The sequence below is a fragment of the Spermophilus citellus genome, assembly GCF_964194105.1.
Source record: "Spermophilus citellus genome assembly, chromosome: 8".
Taxonomy (NCBI): Eukaryota; Metazoa; Chordata; class Mammalia; order Rodentia; family Sciuridae; genus Spermophilus; species Spermophilus citellus.
Window position 1 is genome coordinate 121,746,822 of NC_138189.1, and position 12,676 is coordinate 121,759,497.

At 42.8% G+C, this 12,676-nt stretch overlaps 1 protein-coding gene across 5 annotated transcripts in view; it reads right to left on the reverse strand.

Annotated features, from left to right (window-relative positions):
* Window positions 1-12,250, reverse strand: part of RAPGEF2 (Rap guanine nucleotide exchange factor 2) — a 253,310-nt gene extending 241,060 nt beyond the window's left edge. For 3 of the 5 annotated variants that reach the window (XM_081304948.1, XM_081304949.1, XM_081304947.1), the window contains exon 1: window positions 11,136-12,250. In XM_081304948.1, the coding sequence (XP_081161074.1) occupies window positions 11,136-11,204 (69 nt within the window). In that variant the 5' untranslated portion in view covers window positions 11,205-12,250. The remainder of the gene's footprint in view (window positions 1-11,135) is intronic. The other 2 variants (XR_014023390.1, XM_081304950.1) reach the window with 2 other exon arrangements.
* Between the last annotated feature and the right edge of the window lie 426 nt (window positions 12,251-12,676).

Consider the following 12,676-nt stretch of genomic DNA (forward strand, 5'->3'; position numbering starts at 1 on the left):
AGCTAGTTTTACTACTTCCACTATTATAAAAAACAAAAAATTGTGGACAGTTGATACATATATTGAAATATCCCAAAGGTTTACAAATATCACTACTCTTGCTCATGCTAGACCTTGTGATCTTTGATCTATGTTTTTTAAACATCATTATAGAATTCTGTCTTCACTATCACTATTTAAATCCATCTCACCTTGCACTACCACCTTCATCCCCAATATTATTGTTATTTTAGGAACTCAAGGCCAAACCATTTGCTGACAACAGTAGTGATATTTTAGCCAAAAGGTAATGAACCTTTATGCAGGGTGGAAAATGGGCAATCCCTGAAGGTCACATATTGTATGATCTCACTCCTGTACTTTTTTTGGTACTGAGGATTGAATCCCAAGGGTGCTTAACTATTGAACCACATCTCCAGCCCTTTTCACTTTTTATTTTGAATCAGGGTCTCACTAAGTTGCTGAGGCTGGCCTCGAACTTGTGATCCTCTTGCCTGAGCCTCCTGAGTGGCTAGGATACAAGTGTGAGCCCCATGCCAGACCTACCCATATATTATTTTTTAAATGACAAAATTACAGAAATGCAGAACAGATCAGTGATTGCCAGAGAGGTAAGTTAGCCACATAAAGCGTATGTGGCTATAAAAGGGCAACAAGAGGAATCCTTCGTAGTGCTGGAATCTTCCTGAATCTCAGTTAATCAATGTCAATATTCTGCACTATTACAAGATATTAATAAAGGGAACACCCAGGTAAAGGGTACCCAGGATCGCCATATTACCTCTCACAACTGCATGTGAAGCTATATTACCTCAAAGTTCAGTTTAATATTTTTCAAAAATGAGTCTTTAGAATGAATTCTCAGGAGAAATCAGATAATCACCACAGTGCCCCCTAACCCTCTTAGGTGCACTGATTGTTAGCTTCTAGGAAAGTTTATATCAGTTTTCCCCAGAATGACCAGCTAATGATTAATTCTTATTTAGGATTCCTTCTTTCATTATTAGCTTTTATGTTGAACAGAAACAAACTCCATGGGCTAGAGAAAGACAAAGCTGCCAAGGGCCTGATAGTAGAGTGTCGGCTTGGCCAAAGGAGCAAAATGCAAATTTTTATTTCTGTTCATTAGCTCATACTAATATTCAAAAAATTCTAAAGCTCTGCAATCTATGATTTACAACTTGTGGGAAGGAAGCATTGAGAAACCACAGCAGGAGGGAAGAGTTTACTTCCAATGAGAAAATAAAGGTCTTCTTCAAGTCACCAACAACAACTGCTACAAAATACTTTTTATTCACAAAGGATGTGAAAGCACAGAAATAGTGGAGCCAAGACAATTTAAAACACAAGGACTAAACTTCCATAAAACCTAACCCTACCAACACCACAACACACCAAAGGTAATTCCTTTCACAGACTGGAGGAGAAAAGGAAATACCTAAGTATCACAAAAAACACATTCTACAGTTCAGTAAGTGGTGGCTAATTAGCATGAGATCATGGGGGATTTTTTTCCCCCTGAAAAGATAAAAATTCTAACCATTAAAATAATGTGACAGAGGCCTGGCCTGAACCTTTATGCAGGGTGGAAAATGGGCAATCCCTGAAGGTCACATATTGTATGATCTCACTCATGCACTTTTTTTGGTACTGAGGATTGAGCTCAGTGGTAGAGCACTTGGCCTAGCACTTGTGAGGCACTGGGTTGGATCCTCAGCATCACATAAAAATAGTTATTGGGTGTATCTACCTAAAAAACAATAATAATAAGACAAGGCTGGGGTTGTGAGTCAGTAGAGCACTTGCCTAGCACGTATAAGGCACTGGGTTCAATCCTCAGCACCACATAAAAATAAATAAAAATAAAAGGTATTGTAACAATCTACAACTAAAAAAGTTTTTTAAATAATGTGACAATCTGCATATTTTTCTCCCAAAGTGACATAACCATTGAACATATTTTTACTACATACACGCATACTCTAGCTCTGACAAAGCTACAAAAAAATCAATTATATGCACTACAAATTGCTTCTCTTCCTAATTTATCAACATAAATTAATCCATCTAAGCAAAAAAAAAATGATATAGAGGAGTGCTACAGCATTAGTTTTAGATGCAGAATGGTCCCCAAAGGCCCACATGCTAAAGGCATCATCCCCAGAGTGGTGCTATTGGGTAGTGCTACAACCTTTAAGAGGTGGAAAATAATGAGAGGTCATCAGGTCACAGGCAATGCCCTTGAAAGGAACAGTGACACCCAAACTAACACTCTCTCTTTCTCTTCCTGCCAGCATCAGGCCTAAAAGCAATAGGTATGCCCAATTATTGACCGAAACCTCCAAAACTGTGAGCCAAAATAAGCCATTTCTATGTTAATTACTTCAGATATTTATTATAGCGACATAAAGAACCATTTCCAAAAACTCGCTACAATTATTACATTGTGTCATCACAAGTCAATTTGAGTCTTTATATAAATACATCCATTTTTGCCTGCTTAAATTTCTAATTCTTCAACTCTTCCCAAGGACAGAATGTTCACATTACCACTACACATTAAGAAATACTATTATATTAGCATAACTATATGATAAATCAGATACAGATAGTTCCCTACTTAAAATGGTTTGATGTGGGTTTTTTATTTTATTTTTTTGTTTTTTACTTTACAATGGTGTGAAAGGGCTAAATGCATTCAGTAGAAACCACACTTCAAAATTTGATTTCTAGTATTTTCCTGGGCTAGCAATATGCGGTATAGTACTCTCTACAGACTTGGAAGCAACTCATAGCTCCCAGTCCAGCATGCTATCACAAAGGTAAACAACCAATACTATCCAGTGGAGTGTTGCTTCATTATAGATGCTTGTTAGGTTAGGTGCATTTAATTAATTTTCAACTTAACAATATTTTCAACTTAAAATCAGTTTGTCAGGATGTAACCACACCATAAGTCAAGGAGCACTTATACGTCATATTGGATTCCTGGAATGTACATGTAGTAGAAGATATCAAGCTTTAAGGAAAAATAGTGTAAGTAAAAAATCTTTTAACAATCAGCCAGGTGCAGGGAGTGGTGCATGCCTATCTATAATCTCAATCACTTGGGAAGCTGATATGGGAGGACATCAGCAAGTGCAAGACCAGCCTCAGCAATTTAGTAAGATCCCCTACAAAAGGGCTGGGGTTATAGCACAGTGATAGAGTGCCCCTGGATTCAATCCTCAGTACCACCAAAAAAAAAAAAAAAAAATTTAAAAAAAATCAAGAAAATTATCAACAACTTGTATTTTTTTCCCTGTGAACTAGCAAATGTTCATCATTATCACTGGCCATGATTAGGCCATGCTGGCATAATGCAAACACAGTTTAGTACAATGGGTAGTTGGCATCCACATGCACACATTCAGCTAGCCCATTCAGCAGATGATACTCCTGCAATATTTCTTTTTTTTTAGTTGAACACAATACCTCTATTTTTATTTATTTATTTTTATATGATACTGAGAATCGAACCCAGTGCCTCACACACAGTAGGTGAGCGCTTTGCTGCTGAGCCACAACTCCAGCTCCTCCTGCAATACTTCTAATCTATCTCCACTGTCAACTGAGGTATCCAACCATCAAGCCAGAAGAATAGACATCAGTCATTTTTGTTGTTGTTGTTGTTTGTTTTATAGTACTGGGGATCTGGAACCCAGGGCCTTCCATGGACCTCAATTTTTTTTTAGATGTAGATAGACCTTTATTTTATTCATTTATTTATATGCAGTGCTGAGAATCTAAACCAGTGCCTCACACATGCTAAGCGAGCGCTCTACCACTGAGCCACAACCCCAGACCTGGACCTCAGTCTTAAAGAGAATTCTCAGAACTGGGGATGTAACTCTGTGGTACAGTGCTTGCCTAGTATGCTCAAGGCCCTGGGTTCAATCCCCAGTACAGAGAGAGAGAAAGGGAGAGAGGGAAAAAGAGATGGAGGGAGAGCAAACTATCATTAGGCTCTGAGCTAAACACTTGATCCATAAAACAACATCAGTAAGTGATTATCATTTTACAGATAAAGGAATCATTAAAACTGGAATGAAGAAAGGAAATATCTTATAATATGCACATATCAAGGAACCACTGACTACTGCCAGTTTCCAAAGTTATTTGGATATAAAATGTACAAAATAAATAACAAAACTTTCTTAAAGTTTTCATATGCATCAAACAGAAGCAGTCTTTCTGTGTTTTCTAAAAGGTTATCAGGTAATTATTTCATATAGTCAACTTATATCTGAGGCATATCCCACTATTACTTGATTGACCTGAATTTCAAATATCACCAAAAAAAAGACCTTATTGCAGTTTAAATTCCTCAAAATCTACCCCAAAAAAAGTTGTTTGCAAATCCACAATTTAAAAAAAAATTAAATACAATGCTTTCTTATGAAGCAAAGAACGTTTTATTTCAAGTATTGAGCTTCAGCCAGGTACAGTGGTGCATACCTATAATCCCAGCTACTCAGGAGGCTGAGGCAGGAGGATCAAAAGTTCAAGGCCAGCCTCAGTAACTTAGGGACACCCTGTCTCAAAATAAAAATAAAGTATTGAGGATGTAGCTCATTGGTGAAGCACCCTGGGTTCAATTCCCATATGGGAATGGAGGGTGGGGGAGGCTGAACTTGAGCTTGGCAGTTACAGTGTATCCTCTCTTGCTTATTAAACAGTAAGATCATTAATAAAATGATAGGTTATAACTGGTTTTGTTTTTATGTCCTTTCTTGGACAGGGAGGTAAAAAGTTGGAAACAAGGCAGTCCTATTCTGTGAACTCCCATTTACCACAATGAAACCAGCAGCTGGATCATTTTGATCCTCAGCCAAGATATGCAAAGCTAATTATGAAACTGTTAATTACTAAATGTTTAACAGGCTATTTGAAGACTTTCAGGCTTTCACTAATATTGCAAAAGAATGTTACTAATTTTTGCCATAAATTTAAGTCCTCACTTGTTCAAAGCCACATGCTAATAAAGTTTGAAATTAGTATTTTAGTTATAAATGTATGTTTTTTACCCAACAAATTCACATATCACTTCTATGAAATTTAAATGTTTGTGACCAATTATTTCTTTGGGAAATATGCTTTTCAAACTGTGTATAGTTTAGTAGTTTTAAGAACAAAAACTACTTAAAAAATAAATATTATTACTACAGCCCAGAACCAAGTAAAAATATAATCAAAGTACAAGCTATCAAATGAAAATGAGTCTACTCATAAACAATGGTAAAAAGAAACTCAAATGGAAAATTTAACTATAATACACATAATTCTTCCCCTACATTTGAAAGTTAAATATATGTCAGAGATATTCTATTGTACTAATTCTCATAATTTAAAGTTCTCTATGCTAAGGGTATTTTCTTCAGCTTTCTCATTATGACTCAAAATGAATTCTACCGAGTGACTTTTGCAAAGAACTAAACCCTGTACTCTCCAAGGAACTCTCACCTGACAAATTCATGACTTAGCAACTAAATCAAATGGTGCAATAGCCCAAAAAAATTTTTAATAATGAAAGGCAAAGTAAGATATTAACCAGGAAATAGGGTGAGTTATTTTATACATACCCTATCTAAAAGTAACTTTTACAATTAGCTAAAAACACACAAATTTGGTCTTTAAAGTAGAGGAAACAATTTTGTAATATATGTTTCACCTGGAAAACTAAAATATTAAGCTATTTAAACACTCCAAAGAAGCAATTTCAAAGGGCCTGAACTCAACAAGTTAATAGTTTAGAAAATTATTTTATTGTATAAAGCCTTGAAATCTAAAGCTGTTTGTAATTTATTTACATCTTTCAGTTCATTAAATTGCTTTGGTAACCACAGGTCTCATTTAAGTGATTAAAGACACAAACCTAAATAGTTGAATAAAGCAATTACTTAAGTAAGAGTCCAGTTTTTCAGCAGAGGTACATTTTAAAATATCAATAGAATGTCTATTGCTGATTATTTTCTTTTTTAATATTTATTTTTTAGTTATAGGTGACCACGATATCTTTATTTTATTATTTTATTTGTATGTGGTGCTGAGGATCGAACCCAGTGCCTCATGTATGCTGGGCAAGCGCTTTACCACTAAGCCACAGCCGCAGCCCCTGCTCATTATTTTCAAGGGAGTATGTTGTCTAAGAACAGAATGCCCCATTAACTAGAATTCACAGTATAGGACAAACACTAGATTAAATACAGTTTTTTCTGTCCTCTCAGAATATCAGGTGAAACAGTGAGAGCTTCTTGAATCTGAATATGCATGATTTGGCTAAAAATTTAGATGACAATTTTTTCTATACTTCTCCTTACCATTGCCCCTTCCCAGTAAAATGCCTATAGAGTAGGTTCTGGTTTTCCAGGTGGATATGAAATGCTCTTAATTCAAAGTTACCGAGAATCTCCCCACCCTAGATTCTCCTATAGCCAACTTCTTAGGTTACACAAGTGACATTGAGTTTACTTCTAGGCAATTGATTGACCTAAATACAAAACTGACTTCTCAGAGTATAGAAAAAGAACTAGGCTGGCCTGATTAAAAAAAAAAAGAAAGAAAAGGGGGGAAAAAGAATTAAATTTAATGAAAAAATGCATTTTTCTTTACTCTTTTCTTTCTAAGCACCTTCCTTTTCCTGTGAGAATCCCACAAACTCCTTTATGGAATCTATCCTCAGAAACAGAAGGAAACACCACGGCAAAACTTTCCTAATTCATGTCCTTCAAGCTATTTTAACATGGTTGCTTTGGTTATATTACAAAGTTATAACTCTCCAGTATTCATGAGACTAGACACTACTTACACAAAAACCTCACTCCTCTTTTTTTTTTTTGTACTGGGGTTTGAACTCAGAGGAACGCACCACTGAGCCACATCCCCAGCCCTATTTTGTATTTTATTTACAGACAAGGTCTCACTGAGTTGCTTAGCGCCTCACTTTTGCTGAGGCTGGCTTTGAATTCCTGATCCTCCTGTCTCAGCCTCTCAAGCCGCTGGGATTACAGGCAAGTGTAAAGTTCCACTTTTGCATTAACAAGCACAGTAGTCTTTTAATATGTTAGTTTAGGGGTTTTTGTTTGTTTGTTTTAAGCGGTATGAGCGACTGAACCTAGGGGTGCTTTACCACTGAGCCATAACACTAGCCCTTTGCATTTTTTATTTTAAGTTGATGAGGCTAAACTCAAACTTGCCATCCAATGGGCAGAAGAACTGAGCAAGCACTTCACAGAAGAAATACAATCAGTCAGCAAATATATGAAAAAAAATGTCTTTTTTTAAATATTTATTTTTTAGTTATAGGTGACCTTGAGCTTAGTTAGAGAAATGCAAATAAAAACCACATTGATAGGGCTGGGGTTGTGGCTCAGCGGTAGAGCGTTCGGCCAGCACATGAGAGGTCCTGGGTTCAATCCTCAGCACCACATAAAAATTAATTAATCAATTAATTTTTTTTTTGTTAAACACATATTGATAGGGGCTGGGGCTGGGGCTGTAGCTCAGTGGTAGAGGCACTGGGTTTAATCCTCAGCACCACATAAAAATAAAGAAATAAAATAAAGGCATTCTGTCCATCTACAACTACAAAAAAAAAAAATTCTAAAAACAGCACACTGGTATTTCATCTCACTCCAGTCAGAAAGGCAATTATCAAGAATACAAGTAACAATAAATGTTGGTGAGCATGTTGGGGAAAAGGTACACTCATACATTGCGGTGGGACTAAAAATTGGTGCAACTACTCTGGAAAGCAGTATGGAGATGCCTCAGAAAACTTGGAATAAAACCATCATTTGACCCAGTTATCCCTCTCCTCAGTATATACATACCCAAAGGACTGAAAATCAGCATTTTATAGTGACACTGCTCTACCACGCGGCCTGCGCAGTGGTTTCATTAATGAGGTTCTGGCATTAAGTTAGTTAGAAGAGATCAAAATAAAACACACAGACAGTACCTTATTTTATATTGCTAGGTCCGAGACGGCTCGCCTCCCTGGTCCCCGCCTCAAGCCGCCCAGCAGGGCAGCGAGGATTACTCTGGGCTAGCAGGAGAGAGAGAGAGCGAACACGCCGGGGAGTAGCCTTTTATTTGGGGGGACAAGAGATTCAGGGGAGAATTCCATCCAATGAAGGTTGAGGGGGGGCTGCACTCCAAGGTCAGGGTCAGTGATTGGGTCTCCAGGGTCAGTGGTTACGCACACCCCCACACGGATGGGCTCTCTCATCAGGAAAGGGTCGGGATAACTCCGACACAGCCAGAGTGCCTCAGGCCCTTAACGGGAGTCACCCAATCACGTGTCAGAATGACTCCCCACACACTGCCACATCAATGTTCATAGCAATTCAATTCACAATAGCTAAACTATGGAACCAGCCTAGGTGCCCTTCAACAGATGAATGACTAAAGAAAATGTGGTATATATACACAATGGAATATTACTCAGCCATAAAGAGAAATGAAATTATGGCATTTGCCAGTCAATGGATGGAACTGGAGACTATCATGCTAAGTGAAATAAACCAACGCCCCCAAACCGAAGGCTGAATGTTCTCTCTGCTGTGTGGATGCTAACTCACAATAACAGTGGGGGGTAGATCAGAGAAGAATAGAAGTAAACTCAATTTGACAAAGAGGGATCAAAGAAAGGAACAGGAAATGGGAATAGGAAAGACAGTATAATGGTTTGACATTATTTTCCATGTTCAATTTCCAATGTAATTCCACATAATGTACAACCAGAAAAATGGGAAGTTGTACTCCATGTATGTATAATTTGTCAAAATACATTCTACTGTCATGTATAACTAAAAAGAACAACAATTAAAAAAAACTTCCCATCCTTCTGCCGCCTCAGCTTCCAGAGTACCTGGGATTACAGGCAGGCAACACCACTCCCAGAAGCATTTCTTTTCTACTTAAATTTCAAACTTTTAAAAGATGGATTATTTCTGACTAGTCAGGAAAAGATGGAAAACATTCACATTTCAAGCTACTTTCTCTTGAAAACAATAAACAAACAGGGGGGTCTGCGCAAATAAAACCCAAATGATGAACATCAAAGTTAATGGGGCTGACGAGTAAGAATGTTCAAAATGTTTGGTAAGTTTTTCTGTGTTTACCTTTTCTATGAAGGTTGGGGTGGGGGGGGGGGTAGGGGTGCTGCTTTCAGATTGTCAATGGAGCTTTCATGGTGTGGTATTAGTAGTAACTGGCCCACTTACTTCTGACTCAGGCCAAGTTCTATGCTGGGTCAGTTTTTACTCCATTCTATACAACTGGCAGGGGAAAAGGAAAGTTTAACAGTTCATTTACTTGGCACAATCCACACAGGCTGTCACAGTGGAGGTTTTGTCTCTTCCAGTAGGTTTCAAGCATTGTTATTCTTCTAACTAATCAACTGAAGACACCACTTCCCCCATCTCTAATTTCCACTACAAGGCTCTGACATCATTTCTGACCAGCCTAGCTAGGTTCTAATATTCTCAGCATGTGTGATTTCACTTGGCACTTCAAACACTATTCTTGAAAAGAAGTGAAATATCTCACTGAAATTTGCTTTTCCTTCCCACTGAGATTAGGAATGTGCATTTTCAGGTGCAGAAGACTCCAATGCAACTGAAAATGTTAAAGCAGTACTCTGGTGGAGGAAGGCACTTGAGAGGCACTGAAACACCAAGTGTGGGGGGGACAAGATCAAAGCAGAACATTCCTTGATCATCACAGAAATAGCGTTTGAGAATAGGAACTTTCTGGAGACACTAAAATAAATTGCCTTGTAAAATTATGGCCCATTTTCCATAGGTTTGGTAAATATGTGATATCAATCCATGATCCCCCAGATGTGACAGCTCCATCAGAGAAAATGAAAAATCAAAATGGTACCAGGTGCCGTTCTTGGGGCTTGTCCAATGGCAACCAGCAGAAGATTCTATGTTATTCTGTTCTCCCCACATTAAAGAATAATCAATGTCAGAAAATAAAAGCAATTTGGATCTGGACAGATGTCATCCAACACCTAAAAAACAAAGCAACTCTTTTCAAGCATTCGATCCTAATGTATCTGATGGTCCCAGGATCAGGAGAGCTTTATTTGCCTTAAGAAGGTTGGCAAGAAGGATACCCTGTAGTCACCATCCCAATGCTTAGGAATATGCGTCATTATCCTCTCAGAAACTTATAGCTAAGAAAATCAAACCACCACATTTTTATAAAATTTCTCCTTCTCTAGTCCAACTTAGAGATGACCAAATCCAACCCCAGGAGCAATTCTTCCACTTGAAGTAAGAGGAAAAAGAAGCCTGGCGGTAAGCACACATAGAAAGGTTAACAAACTCGTCTACTTTTGACAAGGTTGTGCAACACCAGAAGAATCCGCAGGGTGCCCTTCCAGGGGCGGGGGGGGGGGGGGGGGGGGGTGTTGGTTGAATGTGCGGGCTCTGCAGTTACATCTGCAATTGAAACTAAAAACTCTGAAACTGACTATTCAACTGATTCCCTTTCAATGAAAAGCAGCATCTTTTTTTCCAAAAAGTAAAATAGTAAATAAATACACAAACCTCAATGTTCTACTTTAGAAGCTCAACATGGACTTTTCCCAGAACCCTACAAGTTTCCTCCTATACCCACATTATCCCACATTATCAAACACCACTGAAGTCTAAAGGAAAGCCACATGCAAGGGAAGGAAGGGAACCAGAAATCAAGGTGGCAAGAGTAATCTTTGGCACAGGGAAGGTAAGACCCCACCCGCTGAGACTGAGGTCCCGAGCACTGCTGGGGAGCAGGGGAGCTAATTGGAGAAGGTCCACGCGTGAACACACACACACACACACACACACACACACCCCTCTGTCGCCAGGCAATCCGAGCTCACTAGTGAGAAGTATAAAGAATAGCAAAGAGAGGGAAAAATAAATCCAGGACGCCCTTGAGAAAAGACTCGGAGGTGGGAAGGCCTGGAAGTCCTGATGTGAGAAGTGGGGTGCTTGGGGAGAACTGTGTCAGGACAGGGTGGCGGAGGAGAAGAAAGGGTGCAGCCTGAGAGAAACAAACCCGGCCAAGTGCAGGCGACCGGAGGCAGCGGGTCTCACCTGGGGGGTCCTCTCGGCGGGGTTCTTCATCACCGCTTGGCGGAAGCTGTTATCCACGTAGGACGCCATCTCCCCGCGCGGGCCGGGCCGGGGCCGCTCGGCACCCTTGCTGGCCTCCTCCCGGCCCAGCGCCGCCGCCGCCGCCCTGCGCGGCCCGCCCGGGCTAATCAGCCAAACCGCGGCGGCTGCGCGGGGCGCGAGGGCGGCTTGGCCGGGCCGAGAGCGCGGGACAGGCGCGGTGGGCGCCCTCGGCGCTCAGCTCCCGAAACGCGCGGCCGGGAGGGTCCCTGCGGTCAAGCCTGAGGCGCTCCAGGCAGCAGGGAAGTCCCCTTCCTCCTCCTCCTCGCCGCTTGGCTCTGTAGGTTTACAGGCGCGCCCGGCTCCCTCCTGGCCCTGGCTCGACACGCCTCCCCAGGCTCCGCTCGGGGGACACTGGCGGCTCCTCCTGGCCCCAGCGGGCCCGAGTTATTTTTAGGGAGGTACGAGTGGCAGTAGCGAGGGGGAGGGCTGCAGGCAGGCGGAGCCTCCTCTCCCCCTGCGCGAGGGTCGCCCCCTCCTCTCAAGGGCTCGCGTCGCCGCCCAGGGGTCTCCGCGAAGCACTCGGGTCTCCTGCGTCCCCAGTCCTTAGGCACTTGGACGCCGCTGGTCTGCAGGACGGACCGGGTGGGTCAGGCTCAGGTCCGGGCGCAGCGAAGCCCGCTCGCCTCGGCTGCAGTCGCCGCCGCTCCTGGGCTCGGTCTACTGGGCTCGGCCGTCCCTCCCGACTGCTGCTGCATCCCCTCGCGCCGCCCCGCAGCCGTCGCCGCCGCCTCTGCTGCTCCGGCCGCCGTCGTGGGCCCCGCCACCGCCTACCCCCATCGGCGAGCGCGGAACGGAGCTGCCTCGGCGCCGGCGCCGGCGCCGCCGCGGCCAGAGCCCCAGCCGGGCTACAGCCTCCGGGTCGCCCTCGGCAACTTTGTTCCTCGTCTGCGCGCGGTGGAGCAGGGAAAGAGGGACCGCGGGTAGCCCAGGTCCGGACTCCCGGCGGCGGGTGGGTGTCCGAGGGCCGAGTCGAGCGCCGCGCACAGCCCCCTTGGAGAGTGTGTTTGGGAAGCGGCGATTCCCCTCCTCTTCCTCCGCCTCTTCCTCCTCCTGCGACTTCTCCGGCCGCCCGAGCCGCTCCTCAGGGAGGAAGCGGCCTCCGGGGCTTGTTGCTTTGTGCTGCAACCATGGTGAGCAGTGAGTGACAAGGCGGAGGCCAGTCGGCGGCCGCCGCATCATCGGGGGGGGCGGGCGGCCCCGTCGCGCCGATCCCGCCCCCTCGCGCTCTCCGCGCCCGCCAGCCGGCCGCGCCCTCGCTCGCGAGCAGCACCTTGGCTGCGACCAGGTGACACCAGCACTGGGGCCGCGAGGGAATTGCAGCGCCCTGAGCTGATCTGGCCTAACCCCGGCACTGACTGGCCCAGAGGAGGCGCTACCAAGTCTTGGTGACTGAGGAGAGCGCGGGACTTGTCTTTCCCAACACCCGCCCCCCATCACGCAGCACCCCTACCCATCCTTGG